The 20167-nt window shown below is 38.5% G+C and overlaps 1 protein-coding gene and 2 pseudogenes across 3 annotated transcripts; 2 read left to right on the top strand and 1 right to left on the bottom strand.

Annotated features, from left to right (window-relative positions):
- The first annotated feature begins 3859 nt into the window (after positions 1–3859).
- Positions 3860–6120, top strand: LOC149112731 (uncharacterized; annotated as a pseudogene).
- A 3057-nt stretch (positions 6121–9177) lies between these two features.
- On the bottom strand, positions 9178–9913 carry LOC149112730 (uncharacterized; annotated as a pseudogene).
- Positions 9914–11524: 1611 nt separating this feature from the next.
- LOC149112729 (PI-stichotoxin-She2a-like) lies at positions 11525–19042 on the top strand. Of its 3 annotated transcripts, none has more exons than XM_089290674.1 (4): positions 11525–11576; positions 17514–17595; positions 18169–18370; positions 18940–19042. In XM_089290674.1, the coding sequence occupies exons 2-3, from the start codon at positions 17544–17546 to the stop codon at positions 18360–18362; spliced, it is 246 nt and encodes an 81-aa protein (XP_089146800.1). In that variant the 5' UTR covers positions 11525–11576; positions 17514–17543; the 3' UTR covers positions 18363–18370; positions 18940–19042. The 3 variants fall into 3 exon arrangements, with proteins under 3 accessions (XP_089146800.1, XP_089146798.1, XP_089146799.1); XM_089290672.1 differs by lacking the exon at positions 11525–11576 and adding an exon at positions 13748–13818; XM_089290673.1 differs by lacking the exon at positions 11525–11576 and adding an exon at positions 14385–14403.
- The last annotated feature ends 1125 nt before the right edge of the window (positions 19043–20167 follow it).

Raw genomic sequence — 20167 nt, 5'->3', positions numbered from 1 at the left:
CTTTTGCTGTTATTTTCTAGTTCAGGTTGAGCATATTGTGAATGTACAAATTTTCTGCACAGCATAGAAGTCGTAGAAGACCTGAGATGGGGTCACGCAGTTAGTAGTTTTAATAATTTATCGTATTTTCACTTGAGTAAATTTGTCAATGATCTAATTGCCATAAACGATAGAGAATTGGTTAAATTTATCTCTAAAACGGTCATTGGTAATCAGCGAAAGTATTAAGTGACACATCTTCTGGGAATGAACAAGCTATGTGAAACATGTACAATCATTACCCTGCAGCCTGCAGTCCCCTTTTTTATCAGGGATGTGGTAGGTGATGCAAGGCAAATGAAAAAACTATATACTTATACAAACTTACACAAAAAGAGAACATTTTTCATTGTTTTTTCCGCATACGACGTTTCTGAAGATTTCTTTGAGCAGGTTGTCGGAAACGAGTGACTATACCCGCGTCACGCAATTGTTTACATTCCAAAGGCGGACTTTGGGAAAAATTGATGAAAAACACAGGCCAAGCCGAGCTTCTTAAAACCATTTGCCCAGGGAAATCTTTTGATTTTCAAACAGGTGGATGTATAGTTAATCCGTAGAAAGTGCATGTTTTTAAGTCGTTTTAAGTTATAGCCCAGAGCGACATAGGGCGATGTTTTAATCCAATAATTCGCTTTCAACACACTTAAAAAATTTTGCATGTCTGTTTGATCCCGTGTCGGATTCAAAACTAACTTCGATTTATTTTACTTTTCACTCAGTTATACCACGAAGACCTGAGCTGAATATAAAATCCATTGAAAGATTCTCAAGTAGCTGTTGTACGGAGCACGAAGCAATCAAATATTCAGAAAATTCAGCAAAACCGGAAGTAGATTTTGAGCCCAATTGGGGCGAAATCGTTTTTGGAATATTTCTACCAAAGAAAGCTGTATTAGCAGAAACTAACTATGCTACGTTTCTATTCTTACTAGGACCTATCTATGGGCGAAATACAAGCGAAATCAATTTGTCGACTTGTGCCATTGATAGACGATTTTGGTCGATTTTTACGGGCATTCACTCTTAAAAACCTAGAGAGCCTAATTTCACAGTAAACACCAGTTATATGAGAACCTATGGGGGCTAATTTGAAAAATCTAGGTTCTTATTCGCGCGTTCTTAATGTACACCATAAATAACAACAGGCGAAAAAAACCGGGTCCTTGCAAAGCAGAGTTTCCACGCTCCTATCTTGACCGAAAAGCTGGAATATACAAAGATTTCCTCTATGGTGGATGCAAGGGCAATGCAAACAACTTCGAAACTCTGGAGACTTGTCAAGCGACTAGTGATATCTGCCAACTGCCAAGAACAGAGGCCTTGAAAGGGTGAACAGCCGCGCTTATATTTTGACAGCACCGCTGGAAAATGCCAGGAGTTCGTCTTTAGCGGATGTATGGGCAATGCAAACAACTCCGGAACGCTGGAGGCATGCAAAGCACTATGCGGCAAGTAGATAGAAAGTTAGGTGAGGATTATTTTATGGCACTTCCACAGTAACTTACACTTATGTGACGCGAGAATAGGTCATTTCCTAGTTGCCCTTCGCCGCTGTGTCAAAACGGGTATTCCTGCGAAACCATTCTTATGAAAATGCCTTTCACCCATGGGTCCATTTTCATGCAAATCAAACTCATTTTCATATAAAAGGTTTTGCACGAGAACTGGTTTTAAAACAGAGGCAAAAGACAACTCGAAAAGGGCCTATTTTCTAATAGGTACTTTTAAACAAATATTTGACCGGGTTATTCTACTTGTTCGTATTACTTATTATTTGACAGAACAATGGCAGGTTTTGGTGAACGTTTGCAAATGAGTACACTTTGTGATGTCTATCATAAGGAGTTTGCAATTGAGTGTAATCAACTTTTGTTACTAACATGTCTAGGGAGCTTGGTTAAATTTTTCACAGTGTATCACACAAGGCTACAAAGTACTCTTAAAATAACACACTGAAAATATTCGCACAACCAACATTTTTAAGAATGCATTTTCCATACTGATCATGGGTGTTGGTCACATTTAGGTGCAATATGTATGCCTACGACATTATGTAGTTAACTATTTGTTGAATTCCACAGTTTTCAATTCAGTACCATGCTGCTGTGCGGAATCGACAAGCAAGCCAAGGAAACACCATTTCCACTTTTACTTTTATGAGATATGTGGTAAATAAATAAATATAGGTGAAATGAACGCTTTCTCTTAGACTTGCCACAAGTCGACCTCATGAGTTTCAGGGTAGAATAGCTAAGCGAGCAAAGCGAGCTGCGAGGTTTTAGGCCGCGAGGCGGCGTTTTGAAGGTCGCGAAGCAGGCTCAGTGTAAGACGAAGTCCTAAATCGAGTTTTCAATCGAGTTCTATGAAGGTAATCATTGAAGGAGCTCTTACAAGCATTCTGGCCAGACCAGACTGATTCCCCATGCATAACTTAATGCCTTGTCATGAATAGCAATACCCAGGGTAGAATATTACACTATGCTGCACCTGGCCTAGAGAGGGTCCAATATAATACTAGTACGTCAATAGGAGAGAGCCCTAGGGATAACGCGTCATTTCCAAGAAAGTTATGACTCGAGTAAACATTAAAACAATATTCAATCGATTTGAGTCGAGAATCCTCAGTCAGGGTTCTCAGGTACCCCCTTCCCTTCATTTCTCCTATTTATCTCACAGTTCCGCTCTTCTTAATGTCCAGATCCCTGGAATCCTGATCCCACTCAAATTTTTTAATCAAGATTCTGTAGTCATGAAAAAAAATCACATAAAAGGGCTGAAGTTAGTCAGGCAATGGGTAGCAGAAAATGAGCCACATTTTGAAGTTCAATAGTTTCAAGAGTGACAATAGAAATATTCACGCTTCTTTTTGTTCATGTTGTTCTAATTTCCTTTCTTTGTTCTCGTATCAATGAAAGGAAAGGTGATTCAATCAGATATTCTGAGTCTGCTTTTCTGTGAAGCAAATGGTCGAGGTGTGATCTTTTGTCGCGGTAATATGAGCCAGAGTTTCTAATTGGAGTTCGGTGGTTGGAGAGTCCTTTAACTCCTTAATGTGCATTATCTCGCGGATGAAAAACAGGTGTCTGGCAAATCGTTAAAGAGTTAACTACCAAATTGCTGAATACAAAGTTCGATGTTAGTAAATTTATTCATTCACCTTTTGCCGATCTTCCCTCCCAAACTGGTGGTGATATTAATTATAACGATGCCATTGTGCAATACTTTGTCAGGTTACACCTTCTTTGCCGTTCATTGATGGAAACCCAATACCACTCTGCATCAATGATCCATTTGCTGGTCTATAATAATTAAAATCCTGTATCCCGCCTCTTTCTTCCTTGAGATTTTCGCAACCCGACCTCAAAAAACACAAAATTGTGCTCTCAATAGAAACAAATGGAATTTTCGCTTCCTGCTCCACCCGTAGAAATATCTTTGAATTTCTATTTAAAGACTGAGAAAAGACAAAGCTACAGCTGAATGGGTTGTACACCACGACGTCGTGATAAAGTGGGAAAGAGGCAAAAAAAAAAAAAAGAAAAAGTTTAATCCGTCATTTTCTTAATTACAGATTCCCTCAATGCAATCAGATTTTGGTGTTCGTATTCACGCATTGCATATTATTGTATGTCTAAATAATTTTCCATTGCCTGCCTTTTGATGTCAGTTGACCCGTCTGAAATAAAGATATTTTCTATAACCTGCAACAGCACTGCATTCCTCCTCCGTCTATAGTTACACCGCCGAAAACTACAGTATAGTGAAATAACAGGAGAAATAGAAACAAGTTACTTTTGCAACCAAGGCATGACTGCAGCTCTGAAGGCCTTGACAGCCTACCTCTTAGAGCTATTGCACCGCACTCTCATTTAACAGGTGGTTGTGTCTATAGCCATTAAACAGGCGATATCTATTTCACCTCCGACACATGATAACTGTTGAGAATAACAATTTAACCAAAGTAACGAGAAGTCAAACCTGTTTGGATGAAATTGTGCTAGGTGAAAAGTCGCGTAGACGAAAACTCTAGTGTTGATTGGGCTGTAAAAGACGATGCTTATGAAAGGTCAAAAACTGCGATTCGATGTTTTAGACGGACTTTTGCTGGCTGTGTTTATTTTAAAAGCTTAAATCATTCACTGGCCTCAAGTAGAAGGCATGGAAATGGCGGGAAGGCAGAAACTGGAATTTCAACGTCAAAATAGAACCGACACTGACTCAACTATAAGCAGCAAACTGACTAAGAAAAAACTCAAACAACTCAAGCTTGCCATTAAAAGAAATCCGCTCGAAATTTGGCTTTTTAAAAAATCCTTAAAGGATTTGTTCATCACTTTACCAGGGTGGAACAGTACACGTGGAGTAGTCCAGTGATATGACACAACAAATCGCCTGAGGGATGTAATCCTGCGATCACTAAATGGAGAAGATGTCAACGTGGCCATAATGGGTGGTTCGATTTCTGCAGGTGGAGGCTTGACTCTTGATAATGAAGACTTAAGAGGTATATATTACCGGGTGTTCAGCGACTGGTGGCATAAAACAGTAGAGCCTATAACAGGTTCCGTTTTTAAGCTTCATAATCTTGCCATAGGGGGAACCGGCAGCAACTTTTCCGCCTTTTGCTACAATGTTTTATTAAAGCCAAACACTAAAATGAATCTTGCACTTCTGGATTTCACCGTCAATGATTATATTCATTTAAAAGTTTCCAGATTTCCTATGACCCTGCCTCTGGAGCAATTGACCAGAGAGATTCTGAGCGAAAGAACCTCGCCTGCAGTTATGTACGTTAATTTTGTTCAAGGTGCATTACAAATTCCAGTATGCAATAACCTGGAAAACCACGGACAAACTATATACTCGCTGTAAACTATGGAATAACAACTGTTAGTCTTCGAAATTTCTTATGTTCTAGTCCTTTGCAAATAGGGAAAAAGCTTCCAAAGATGTTTACATCTGATGGCAATCACGTGAGTATCATAAGTCATGCTCAAGTCGCTTATATGATCATAAACCATATGAGGCGATTAATGTTAAGTATAATGGACAATGTATTGACCTCCAAAGAAGTCAAAGTAACTGTCCCAACACATTCGTTACCCTCAGTAGGCGATATAATCATTTTGCCAGATTGCCCGCTGAAATTCAGAGACCTTCCAGAACCCGTGTCTAAGAACTATCAACAGGATTTTCGTGACCATCCTCTGTGCTATACCCTGATGACTCCAGACCTAAACAAGAACATGTCACTGACTCGAAGTCTTCAGGTGAAAGAAATCGGCAATATTGGATTTGAGGTGGTACAAAGAGTTCCCACTAACAAGAGAGGATCGGTGAATACAGCAGTTATTCGGCCCTATCCAGAGGACCAGATTCAGCCTTCTGAAATCCAAAGGTTTCGAACCGATGCATATTGCGGATGGCAATCGCATCTGGCAAACTCTCTCCTGAAATTAGCAATATTAATACCATTAACCGCGTTTTCGGAAAAGTGTAATTTTGAAAGTAGAACTGACGCCAGAAATTTCGCTGTTGCCGTTCGAACACACGGAAATGGAGGGACCGCAAAAGTTTCGTTAAATGAATACGAAGAAAGGGGAGTTTTAATCAACACTTGCTCGCCATTTGGTCATACAAAGGTTATCACTATTGCTCGTCACGTGATGTTAGGACGTCACGTGCTTAGCGTTAGAACAGTAACCAAGGAGACATTTATATTGTCCGGTGTTTTGATTGGGCCAACGTACAAGTAATATATCGTGTTTGATTCCTTTTAATCTTTTAAGGAAGATGATTTTAGCACCGAAAGGTCAGTGTATAATCTATTAACCCCAAACCGTCATCAAACTTTAATAAAATTTACGAGATTGACGAGAATAGAAAAAATGGCAGTTTTGTTCAACTCAAGGTTTCTTTACAGAGTTTGCACAACCACTTATTATTGGCCTAGACAAGGGAAAACCAAAGGGTCCACTTTTCAAACATTTTTTCTACTTCTGTTGTTGTTTCTTACTTTATCTATGGACCATTTGAAATTCCAGAGCAATTAGCTGTGAAAAAAAAAAACTCTCTTGAAAATAATAGGAAACATAAAAGGGTTTAAGAACTGTTATAAATGACTATGTTCATCAGAATGGCAGAGCCTCTTCTATTGTTGAAATTTCAGAATAGTTTACGACCCACTTGAAAGTTGCTGTCTTTTTCAAAATATTTGTTAGGTGAAACTAGAGCAAATATGGTCTTGGGGTTTAATGGTTTGGCTTTTAAGAACGATTTCAAAATGATTTACTTAACTTCACGAGGTGTAACGTCCGCGACGTAACGTCCCGAACACCTAAAACTTTCGTAAATGTTCTTAAATTTCGTCTTTAGTAACACTCAGTCCACATTTTCTGTTCATTGACGACCGATTTGATTTCTGGTTTGATTCTAGTAAAACCTTCGCTAAATCATTCGATTCTATTTTGAGTTCGCGGAACGACCCGTTTCGAAATATACGCTTATTGACCAGAGTGAATCTACCGCGAACGGTGCACGTGAGCGGGTGTGTATGCTTGAACGCAGAAAAGATTGCACCATTTGTTAACATATTCCACATGTCTTTTCCTTTCGGCATCGACTTTGACATCGTGGAAAGAAGGTTGAGCTTTTACGTGTCTGTGGTATTGCCCATTGCACGTGACTGGGCTTCGGTCACCGGACTAATAATGGCAAAGAACTAAATGCTTTAGCGAAAAGCGAACTGCTAAGAGTGAATATTATACAAGCTTCTTTCCTGTATCTATTCATTTCCTGAATGATTTCTCCTTTGTTTAGTTTTGTTTTTTTTTCTCCAGTAAGGCAATGCTTCAGAAGGAAGCAAAAACAAGTACGGACTAAAAAACTTAACTGTGCGTTGAAATTCTTCGCTCTTCCTGTCATTTGATCGTCGTTTGTTGCAGTTGTTGGGACTATGATTCCTTACGTCGGTAAAACAAAGCGACGATTGCATGACAAAAACCAGCATCTCCAAATTCCAATTCGACCATGATAGAGAACCTACATGAAAACCAGCTAAGGCTGATGGGGCTTCCTCTCTAAATATTGTAAATCTTTTATTTATTTATTTATTTCTTTCTTTATTTCTTTATTTATCTCATAACATCGTGTTCATGTCACCATCGAAACTGAGCATTTGTCACAGAGTTATCGAGAATTTTTTTTTTATTTCTTATGTTTTGCTGATTATTAGAAAAACGCAGACTCCTGTAAATATGGGTTCGCAGTTCGCCGATGAGGGTGAAATAAACAATAAACAACAACAGTAAACACCAACGGTTTCTATGTAACAGTCACTATCGGGTTTGAAATCTCAGACAACTTTTAGTTAAATTTCTTTTCTTGTTTTGAGGTAAGACGTTCAGTCTTAAGTTGACTTTCACTCAACTTTCATCAATCATCTATTATGTCAAGTCGACATGCTGGTCCTCTTACGAGCGCCAGGCACTTCCACTCTACCAACTACAACTGACAAAGTATTGACTGAAAGAGACCAGTAGCATTGTGCAGGAGCCCATCACTTGGAGCAAGCAACTAACCTATATTCCTGTCACGGTGTTTTCACAGACCGATCTATTTTTAGTTTGAATTTACCGCGAATTATAAAACTCAGTGACCAATCACAAGCACGGACTTAATTTTTAACTGACGTCATCATTTCACCGGGAGAAGAAAAAAACAAAATGGCGGAGAGAGGTGAGGAATCCTCTTATAGTTGTAGTCCTTCTAGTGTAGATTCCTCGCCAAGTAGTAGTTCGGAAGAAAGCACGAATTAAGATCAACCTGATACGAGCTCGATTTCGTGTCCGTCAGGTTCAAAAAGGAAGAAGAACGATAGCCAGCCCCGATCGACGGGAAAAGCAACAGAGGAACAACAACAAAAGAACTGAACAAGAAGCAAAATTTTAGTTTAAATAACGACGAAATGGAAGAACTGAGCTCCTGGGTATTTTCAGCCCAAGACGCCGCTCAAGTGGATGCTGAAATTCGCCCGCAAGTTGCTGACAGTCCACGCGTGAAGCTATTTTCAGAAAGGGAACGCTTCACAAAGCACATGCTTAGCGAAGAACAAAAGCGAATTTTGGACTTCTCATCGCTGGATTTTGTCGCAAGTTTGCCGGCAACACTTGTGAGTGACTGCTCTAAGCTACGAGATAAGCGGAATAGGAAAGCTGTATTATCAGCAGCATGGATGAAATTACTATCAAGTTTTCGAACTGGAAAGTCTTCCCAGGAGCGGTTAATTGTTGAAAGATTTTTAATCGGTCAACAGTGCAACATCGAAGTGGTCCATGCAGTTATTAGCCTTGTTCATGAATTGGTTTATACCTGTGTCCATTGGCATATTCAGGGTCGGAAAATGTCTGATACAACTTTGGATTTTCGGATGCTGATGGCTATTAATAATGGCACAAAGGCCATTGCTCTTGACCAAAACCCCTACAAGCATATTTTGTGAAATCATCACACCATAGTTATCTGTATGTGATACCTAAATCACTCCATTGATGTGGTTAACTAAATCCTGAAATTCATTAGTATTTGTGAATGCAAAAATTTGATCAGCTGATTCTACACTAAATAAATTCCCTACTGCATTGAGAACATCTGCGACATTTATTTATTTATTTATTTATTACAATTTAATGGCCAATGGTAACACAGATATACTAGAAAAGATAGATGTAATAGAGAAAAAAAAGAAGAAGAAAAGTGCTATAAGGATTGTCAGCAAAAGAGACATCAATCCCCATGCTAGGCAGACCACCTGATAAAAGAAAAGGAATAGGAGAGAAAAAAGAAAGAAAGAAAAATATAAGCACCAAAAAGTTACAAAACAAAAGCATCCATCAAAGCAACTAAATTAAACATTTCTTGAAGTTAAGTAGTCCCTTACTTCATTTTTAAAACCAGAAATGCTTGAAGCCTGACGAACTGACAGTGGTAACACATTCCACATGTCAACAATCCTATTAAAAGAGCCATACTTAAAAGTATCAGTCCTAACATAATTCTTCTTCATTGTAACATCTTCCCTACCCCTCAAGGGGTATCTTTCAAAACGTGAATAAAATTTGATAAAAGAGGATATGTCTATATTAATATACCCATTGAGGACTCTATGAAAAACAATACATCAAACAAAAAACGTCTGTCCCCTAGAGATAACAAGTTTAGATTTTCTTTGTGAGTGTCAGTCCTCAGCAGTTTTTTGAATAAACTCGGAGGCTCTTCGCTGAATCCTTTCCAGTTTACATCAAAATAAACAGTATTATTACTATACAGCTCATCATAAACCTCATTTCCATCGCAGATGACATTAACAAAGGAATTAAACCACATATCTGGAATTTGTCTTCAAAGAAGTGAGAAATCTAATTTATTCTGGAAGCAATAAGCCCCAAATTTCACTGCAATTAGGGTACATACATTGCTGCCAAACCTATCTCAAATTGGGAATTGGGAAATGCTTGTTGGGAAAGTGAAAATGCAGAAGCAATTCGACAGGGTATCACCAAGTTGCTTGTGGAACATGCAACATTAGCAGCAGAAGCGCCACTAATATTCGAAACCACATCCCTATAACCCTTTTCAGAATTTCTATTCTGTATCATGTCCTTTCTATCGATCAGTTTCCCAAGAAAAGGACCATAGGATAGGGCAGACAAATTCCCTCCACTGGAAAACTTGAGGATGCTTTATTGATTTAATAAGCACTTCCATTTATGCGGAGTGGACTGATAAAATATTTGCCATTGGGAGCAAAATTGTCAAAAAACCAGTCACAGAATGACAGAAAGCCATTGATTCCGCCGGCAACGGGAATAAATCACTATCCACTATAATATTATATCGACCGCACTTCACAAAAATAACCTGCACTCGAAGGGTTGGAAGCCCAGGAGGTAAGTGTGGAATTATCTTGAGCCTTCGAAGCAAGCTCCTTGTATTGTTGGGCTTGTTTCTGTGCAATCCTGCGACGTAAAATGTCTTTTATGAGGTCGAGGTGGTCGAGGATGAAGACTCGTTCACATCTTGCTTGCGTGGCTCCTTGTTTTGACATTCTCGACCATGGTCATCGCTTGAATTGTGCCGCTTCATCATTATCAACCACTTTTTACGGCATTATGAAACACAGGAACAACGTCCGAAAAGGGATAAAGTTTGATCAATAAGAAAACTACGAAATAGTCATTTCGACTTTTCCCGACTTTCGCTGACGATGAGTCACCACGATCGATAATTTTTCCCTCTTCAAGTTGAAAGTGTGATACATATGGCAAAGGATTGTGGGAGACTGAACGTGAAGAGAAAAACGAGAAAAACGGCGACAGAATTGGCGCATTCGGCGTATTTTATTATGTCGACATGTCCACCTGGGGCCGCCATTTTGCATTTACCGATGCGCGCTGACGTAGACCGGAAGTGACCTATTTCGCATGAAAAGAAGCCTAACAATAGACCGGTCTGTAAAAATGCCGTGACATAGGCTTATAACCCCTGGGCTTATACAACTTCTAAAGGGCTTTTAGATGGGCTTATAAACGGAGGAACGTATCTCCCAGGAAGCCTATAACCGGAATAAAAAAATGAAAAAGAAACGCTTCGAAACGAGCTATAGTTGCACTTGTTGTTTTTCACTGAGCTTTAAAACACCATAATAGAACGAATTCAAAACAAGTAAAGATAGAGGGGGACCTATATCCGTAGGTTTATAACTGAATGCAATTTTTGGTTTACAGGTAGTTGGACCTGTAACCGTCAGAACTTAAAAGCGGAGGGGTATTCAAAGTTACAAGAACGTTTTAAAAACAAGTCTGCTTGTTTAACGCAGTGATTCATCTATCTGTGCGTTCCAAGACTTACATTAACGGTTATTTCTCAAAGTAGTGTCAAATCGTGGTGTGTCACTTAAAATCTGTCCTTGTATGCATCAACTTCATGCATGACGACGCATCGATGGCGAGGTGTGAAAACGTTTTAAAAACAAGTCTGCTCGTGTCAGTATGACCAAGTTCTCTTTCTGGCTTGTCTCCATTGAAATAAATGCTAAATTGAGAATGTAGGTTCACTGTTTTATTCCATTGTTTAGCTTACAAGGCGACCATGCTTGCTAAGTTATTGAAAGCGGTCATCCGAAATAATCAGTCGATATTATTTACCTGTCTTGGAGATTAATTATGATACAGCATTGGTCTAACTCAAGAACCTTTGGCGATCGATTTTGTACACTTTTGTAAACAACCCTAATGGTTTCTACGGAGTGAAATGGGCAGCAAAATATGTTGCTAGTTTTTAATTAAAAATTTCGAGGCAGCTCACTTTTGATAAAAAAGGCCGCAAATCACAATAACTGTCTTTTGTGAGGAGCGCCAAATTTATTGACAAAGCTAATAAAGAAAGATATATCGAGCACAACATTTCAGTGAAACGTCAGAAGTTCTTTGGACACCTCACTGAAGACACATCATCTGAACATACGGATTACAGAGGTATCAATATTTTTCTTGTTAAGAGGGAATATAAGGCATGGAAAGTATATTGTCTTAAAGAGAAATATGAATGGTTAAAAAGTTTTCACTAGGTCTTATAATTATTTTGATCTTTAAATCTTTTGAACAGTTTTAAGACAGATCGGTATGTGATAATGTCAGGGACGTTCCCGCGAAAATGTCCTACTCGATAGATTTCCCTCAAGTTTCTGCTGCGCCGGACAGATAACGAATTACTTGTTTCAGAAATAGAAAAAAAATGGAGTCACGGACTTCGTTTCAGAGGTAAAGTGTGTGGAAGACTAGTCTGATTTTGAAAAATTGAATTGGCGCACGTAAATCAGCATGGTCTCCGGGATTTTTAGCTTAAAATATCAAAGATGACTCAGAGGAGACAAACTATCCTAGTAATATTTTGCAAAAGTGAATCCGTTGCGTTGATAATTCCAAATGCTGTCAACGTTTTCAAATAAAGGGCTGTGGAAACGGGAAATGTTTGGAGACGAAACACCATGAAACATTGTTTGGTGACCAAACATTTTACCGTTTGGCCACCTTGTTGGATTCTGTTTGATTCTGTTTTATCGTGTTTGATCGTGTTTGACCGCGTTTGATCGTGTTTTGTCGTTTGTGATAAAATTTGAAGGCCATCAAACATTCTATCAAACAACTTAAAACATTTCTTTTGTTCTCGTGTTTGATGGGCGATGTTTTGTTCGTTTGGAAAGCGGTATCAAACTTGTTTGGCGTGCGCATGCGTACCACCCTTGCTTACCGGCTTGTATCTATAGTTTGATCTGTGTTTGATCAAACATGTTTTAACCGTTTGGCCACTTACTTCAACATCAGCCTGTTTGGTCACCAAACAATGTTTGATGATGTTTGGTCGCCAAACATTTACTTTTAATTTTGGACAGGCCCTTAACCCTTCAAGAGGCATTAGAAACCGCCGCACAGATACGGAATTCGATGACGATTTGGCAAAAATTCAAACTTCTAATCCATAGATTTCCTTCATTTTTTCGCTTAACGTAGAAATTAAATCGGTAGAAAAAATGATCCATCAAAAGAAAAATAGGGGTCATCGAACCGTCCTTACTGCGCACGCAAATTCACCCGCCACGTTATGCATCGATGCGCGCTTAGTAATAAAACTAGGGTATCTAAAGGATAGTAATGTTGCGGCACATTCTGTCGATAGTAGGGAGCTTAAGAAACCACGACGGCGACGCAAAGGACAACGTCGGTTAAAAAATGAACTTATATTTTACCTACGAATCTCGCGATACCCTAAAGTCATTTAGTTTGCTTCTCACTGTCAAAACTACCTCGAAACTGAATATGGAACACAGAGTTAAATTCGGAATATAAATTTAAAAAATTAGCCGTTGTCGTTCACGTTCTCCAGACAACGCAGAATTTGGTCATTTCACGTTGTTGTTTTGCAGAGGACAGCAAAGAAATGTACCAAGAATTATAAAGCACGTGCACAATCATTGTTCTGCTCATTAAACCTTTTGTTTAGTGACGTTCCCGTTGCCGTGACCGTCGTGGTTTTCTTAAACTCCCGACTATTTAACGCAGTGATTCATCTATCTGCGCGTTCCAAGACTTACATTTACTGTTATTTCTCAAAGTAGTGTCAAATCGTGGTGTGTCACTTAAAATCTGTCCTTGTATGCATCAACTTCATGCATGACGACGCATCGATGGCGAGGTGTGAAAACGTTTCAATAACAAGTCTGCTCGTGTCGGTATGACCAAGTTCTCTTTCTGGCTTGTCTCCATTGAAATAAATGCTAAATTGAGAATGTAGGTTCACTGTTTTATTCCATTGTTTAGCTTACAAGGCGACCATGCTTGCTAAGTTATTGAAAGCGGTCATCCGAAATAATCAGTCGATATTATTTACCTGTCTTGGAGATTAATTATGATACAGCATTGGTCTAACTCAAGAACCTTTGGCGATCGATTTTGTACACTTTTGTAAACAACCCTAATGGTTTCTACGGAGTGAAATGGGCAGCAAAATATGTTGCTAGTTTTTAATTAAAAATTTCGAGGCAGCTCACTTTTGATAAAAAAGGCCGCAAATCACAATAACTGTCTTTTGTGAGGAGCGCCAAATTTATTGACAAAGCTAATAAAGAAAGATATATCGAGCACAACATTTCAGTGAAACGTCAGAAGTTCTTTGAACACCTCACTGAAGACACATCATCTGAACATACGGATTACAGAGGTATCAATATTTTTCTTGTTAAGAGGGAATATAAGGCATGGAAAGTATATTGTCTTAAAGAGAAATATGAATGGTTAAAAAGTTTTCACTAGGTCTTATAATTATTTTGATCTTTAAATCTTTTGAACAGTTTTAAGACAGATCGGTATGTGATAATGTCAGGGACGTTCCCGCGAAAATGTTCTACTCGATAGATTTCCCTCAAGCTTCTGCTGCGCCGGACAGATAATGAATTACTTGTTTCAGAAATGGAAAAAAAATGGAGCCACGGACTTCGTCTCAGAGATAAAATGTGTGGAAAACTAGTCTGATTTTGAAAAATTGAAATGGCGCCTGTAAATCAGCATGATGTCCAGGGTTTTTAGCTTAAAATATCAAAGATGAATCAGAAGAGACAAACTATCCTAGTAATATTTTGCAAAAGTGAATCCGTTGCGTTAATAATTCCAAATGCTGTGAGGAGCGGCAAATTTATTGACGAAGCTAATAAAGAAAGATATATCGAGCACAACATTTCGGTGAAACGTCAGAAGTTCTTTAAACACCTCACTGAAGACACATCATCTCAACATACGGATTACAGAGGTATCAATATTTTCTCCCGTTTAAGAGGGTATGGAGGGCATGGAAAGTATATTGTTTTAACGAGAAACATGAGACCGAAAAAGGTTTCCTCAAGGTCTTATTTTGATGAGTTTTTAGACAACAGTATGTGATAAAGTTTACGCCGACACTTCGGCTACTTGACAAGCCTCATTTGCGATAAATTTTCTCAAACCTCGGGTACCTTCGTGTTCTTTTCACGAGGGTATTCTTTTCATCATTGCTGCCTAGGAAATTTGTCCACGAAAAAATTTTAATTTGCATTTTGAAAGCAAGCCTTGGTCGTGAAATTTGTTTGTCTGATGACACTATTCATAAGCGCTATTGTTGGTCGACTTGGTGGTAAAAGAACGGATTCCTGTAAGTCAAGAAGAAATTGCATTTGTTCTTGTTTCTTGTCAACATAACCCACTGTCCGAAGTATATTCTACAAATAGACCAATTTCGATATATTAAAATTCAGCCTTAAACAATAGACCTCAGTACGAGGCTCTGGGGAATAAACCCCACAAACTCTGTAGTTATTCCCCAGAGCCTCGTACTGAGGTCTATTGTTTTAGGCTGAATTTAATATATCAAAATTGGTCTATTGAAATGCTTAATTATATTGTCTTAAGGGCGGTCTTAAGAAATTCAACTGTGGACCTTCCAGTTGACTAAACTAACAGTATGTCGACATTCACTCAATTTTTGACACTTCCTGAGTTTCGACTGAAGAAAAAGGCAAAATGTCAAATGTGCCAATAATATCAAGGCGTAAAATTGGTCAAGTAACGATGATAAAGCATGTAATACCTGTCGGGCAATTTTAACTTGGCAGGAACTTGAAAATGAAATGAATAGAAGAGAGATTATTTAATAACATACGAATGAGCGCGTGTCGAGCTCGCAGTTGCAGCATTTTTTATTGCTTTCTCGGACCGACAATAATGATTTAAACTTGCAACGTACAAAAGTATGTAATCTAGAGCAAGATTCAGGATGAAGGGTAAGAAACTAAATCGCTCACCTATATATGTCTTGTTCTCAAGGTAATCCCACTCAAATTGTTTTTAGATATGAAATCAGTCCTCTGGTGGTCATTACTAGTAACGAAGCTCCGGCGACCCGAAGGGCGACTTCGACGCATGAGAAAATGACCACGTCGCGAAACACGGCGGCCATACTCCAGCTAATAAAATTAGGGAGCTTAAGAAAACCACGACGACAACGGCAACGGCGCTGAACAAAAGGTTTAATGAGGAGAACAATGGCTGTGCACGTGCGTCATAATTCTTGGTAAATTCTTTGCCGTCCTCTGTAAAACAACAACGAGGAATGACCAAATTCTGCGTCGTCTGGAGAATGTCAACCACGACGGCTAATTTTTTAAATTTTTATTCGAATTTATCTTTTTGTCCTAGATTCAGTTTCGTGATAGCTTTGACAGTGATAAACAAAGTAAACGACTTTAGGGTACCGCAATATTCGTAGGTAAAATATAAAATCATTTTTTATCATATCTTTTAATTATATTCTACATCGGTACTATATAGACGAGTCTCCTCAGAGACTGATTAAATTAATTTGCGCTTTCATTAGATGATACGGCGTCTGCAGCAATATTTGAGCACTTTCCTGGTTTCTTTTGTCACAAATTTACAATTTGAAGAGTATTAAAGCCACTAACTTGGGAACGTTTTGGTCTGTCTAAAAAATACGCATCCACGGTAACGTTTCAGTTTTGCTCTAAAAAGGGAGAAGTGTCGCTAATTGAAAAATAACTGCCGTCCTCGGTTACATGGCGTATAAAACTAAAAGCACGCGGAAACACAGTATATAACACTAACGATGCTAGAAGCATGCGTCTTACATGTTGGGTTCTACCATAACGAAAACACGTGTGTGTCATCCCGTATGCAATGTATCCTCCGCTTAAATGTATAAAATACCAGTCTCGTTCCCAGAGTCTTCGTTCCCCTTGACCAGCGGTGGGAAAACGAGAGCTCTAGGAGCAACCATTTCAGGGATGCGCCATAGATGCAGACTGCGCAGTGAAACCGGATGGGCAGAATCACCAGAATTCGCTTATTTCAAAATGGTTGCTCTCAGAGCTCTCGTTTTCCGACCGCTGGTCACGGGGAACGAAGACTCTGGGAACGAGATTGATAAAATGCACGAACGCTAACTGATCTGCGCATACCTATAGAGCAAAGTGGTTTTGTTCTAAAGAGAATAGTACCAAAAGGAGAGCAAGGGGTTTTCTGAAACAAATGTACAGTTTTGCGATGGTCATACTCAACCGGCGTAGGTGGAACATGTTTTATATAGAGTAAACAAGTACCTTTCCCACCCCACCCCCACCACTTCCTTGCCTCTAGACTAATTAATTACTTGAAATGAATTAATTAAACAAACGTTAAAGTTTACACCTTAGCGCCTTAGTTCTTAGTTTAATAGTGCCTTAGTTCCATAGTGCCTTAGCGGGTGGCAGCCCCCAAAACCATGCCAATAGTGCTCTTAACACCAAAAACCAATCAAACCACACACAAAACTGGTTCACTTTGAAATGTATTCCGTGCACGAACTTTTGGTCGAAAGCTTATTGGATAGTCCACTCATAGTCGGTAAAGGGACCACCTATCAACTATGGTCCATTAAAAAAGCATCATCTCCAGAAGAGTGATTATAGATTGAAAAATAACAGTTTAAAAGTATTTTTCATGTTAAGGGGGTATGGAAGGTATGAAGGGATACAATAATGTAAGGAGAAATCTAGTGAATTTCAATAGACTTGGTGAAATGACCAACATCTTGACATTTTATGGCCATTTTTGTCTTCTATTGTTTATGGTCTGGACAATTGTTCACATGCTTTTCTTACCACTGAACATGTAAAAATTAGCACATTTTGCTGGCCATCCATGGAATGCAAGAAATTATATTGAGTATATTATCGTTTTGTAGAAAAACCACCATATTTTTAAAAATAAATAAATTAAATGGTGAGCGTTAAATAGATTTTTATTGTATCGTATTATTACTCTAAGCGAATTAAGATTTTAGATTACACAAGTATATTGCTATTTGTAAGTCGATTTTACTTCGGTTAGGTTGGACTCGATAACGAAATTGTAGCAATAATGGCCAAGAGAGCAAGTCTTGTTGATGTTTTCATCATCATTATCATTGGAGGTAAGTAAAGACATACTAAAGCCAGCAGTGTCCGTTTGAGTTGGTCTGTCATTTTTTGACCTCTATCAGGGGTCAGGAAATAATCTAAACAAGGTTACTAAACACCAGGAATTGGTCGAGGGTTTGTAACTAAAAGATTCCCAGATCATTAACTTCACACCCGAGAAAGGTTTTCCGCACCACCTCGTCACTGATACACCGGTACGATATGTATTGAAAGGCACTTTTAAATACCTGGATGATAGCTTTGACGACCCAAAAGGAAGAGGCAACATTAAGCTTTTGCGGTCCGTTTTAAGCCTTTTGTAAACTAAAAGGGGATATGTTCAACACAATACAAAATGTGTTTGATATATTCTTCGGCAAACATCTTGTGTTGGCGCGAGACCGCTAAATTGAGTCAAGCAAAACGAAACTTTCTTTACTTCATAACGCAGTGAAGATCATTTCATTAATTTCTTTCATTTCATATCTCCACCACAATTTTCTATCCTCATGTCCTTGATATATTCCTTGATGCAGTTTATTTCTTTTCTTAGAACCTCATATTTTCCTTCCTTATATGCTACTTAGGTATTATGGTGGCGCAAGGAGAAAATATCTGCAACCTACCAAGCGAGCCAGGTCCGTGTCGTGGATATTTTCCACGCTATTATTTTGACAAAGTGGCCGGAAAATGCGAAATATTCATCTATGGTGGATGCGGCGGCAATGCCAACAACTTTGAAACTAAGAGGGCATGCAAAAAAAGATGTCTCCGCAACTAGAAAGAAAGGTAAGGATCGTTTATAAGATAGCATTATTGAATTTTCTTTTCAGTTCACAACAACGTCGAGACAAGTAAACCACGCCGGCTCGATGAAAACCGATTTATGTAACTAAAGGCCGGCCCTCTGTCTCGGGCCTATAAGATTTTAGTGTAATGTGTGGCACCAACTCCTCTTGGTCCTTCCTATTTATATATTTTTAAGATTTTTTCACTACCTATATGACTGCTCTATCAACTTGTTTTCGGTCTTTTTCGGCACTCTTCAGTTTTCGAATCCTACGAGTTTGGGTAAAGTTTGGACGAACCAAATTACCCATAGCGAGCCGAGCCAAAGCAGCATGGTATGCCGTCAAAGCGTACTAAAAGTGAGTTAATAGGTAGAAAGTTCCCCTCAGACCATAAAAGGTCAGCGACTCGATATCGCAGGATATCAGGACAGTAGACGGTTTCTGATTGGCTAATGGTGAATTTGTTATGGTTATTGCATTTCTCTGACAGAGTGGTTGTTATGTAGTAAGGTACAATATGTGCCTTCAATTTTTTTTTCCAGAAAGTTTTTTTTTGTCTTTCCACAGCATCAAACTGCGACGAGATTGCCAGGAAAGAAACCATTTTCCGTTAAATGTTGTTATACTTGTAAGGGATAGATGGTTAATAAAAAGGCAGAGGGAAAATGAAGCTTGTTGTGAGATTTTAATTGAGTATCATCCGTGAGTACAGAAGTATTAAAAACGTGGACCAAATCCCTCAAAGAAAATTTGACAAACTCCTGCAAGTTTATCTGAAAATAAAAACGTTAACGTAATAGCTACCTAAAACTTAAGTTAGCGCAGGCTTATTGTGGTAGTTCCGTTAAGAGTGACGGTCAAAAAAAAAAAAAAAACGAGCAAAATTGCGATTTTATGGGACTTGCTGAAAAATTGATTACTCTCCTTGTTTGCTCATAAAGAGCTGTTTAAGGGACACTGCCACCATTTTTAGCATGATTTTGGAAATGTAAATAATATATATCGATCGCTGGAAGCTGGACAATAATGGTGCTATTTTGTAGAGCAGAACTCGAATAATGATTAAAACCCATTAGGAAGCAAGGATGGCTAACGATTTCGAGGATGGAAACGGATTGCGATATGTTGGCTTTGAAAAAGCGCCGGGATGTCAGTTTTTCAAGGGTTCAAGTTTGGTTCGAAAATCGTTGAAATTTTGCAAAAATGTTGCTTTCTTCAAGAAATCGCTTTTAATCATTTAGTTAGAGCTAATTAAGTTCTTATTACATAAATTTAGGGATCATTTCGTGAATTTATAACAGTTTTAACCAAATATAACGTGACAGCGTCCCTTTAACTAGATAAAATACCTGATTAAGTATGTACCCACCGGAAGTCCATTAATTTCGAGGAATGCTCGTGGTCAAAATCAGTATCAAATTATCAAATTTCAAACCGAACCTTCGCTATCATTAACTCCTCTCGTGTCCACAAACCAAACTGCAAATTGACACGCTCAGGTGTATTTTCCTATCTACAGAACATTTCCCTTGAATAGCAAGAATTAAAGATAATTTTCGGCCTATAGCAAAATTAGGAAATACCGAGAAAAATTGTGAAAAAAATTTCTTGATAGAAGTTTAAATATCGGTTGCTCTCTTTTTTGCTCTCAAATAGCTTTTAACTAGATAAAATACCCGATTTAGTTTGTGTCACCGGAGTTCCTTTTATTTCGAGGAATGCTCGTGGTCGAAATGTCAAATTATTAAAATTTCAAACCGAAACTTCGATATCATTAACACCCCTCGTGTCCACA

This window comes from Orbicella faveolata, unplaced genomic scaffold (assembly GCF_042242905.1).
Source record: "Orbicella faveolata isolate gen_17 unplaced genomic scaffold, um_ofav_v1 contig_2, whole genome shotgun sequence".
In the NCBI taxonomy this organism is placed as follows: Eukaryota; Metazoa; Cnidaria; class Anthozoa; order Scleractinia; family Merulinidae; genus Orbicella; species Orbicella faveolata.
This window is presented reverse-complemented; position numbering and strand designations above follow the sequence as displayed.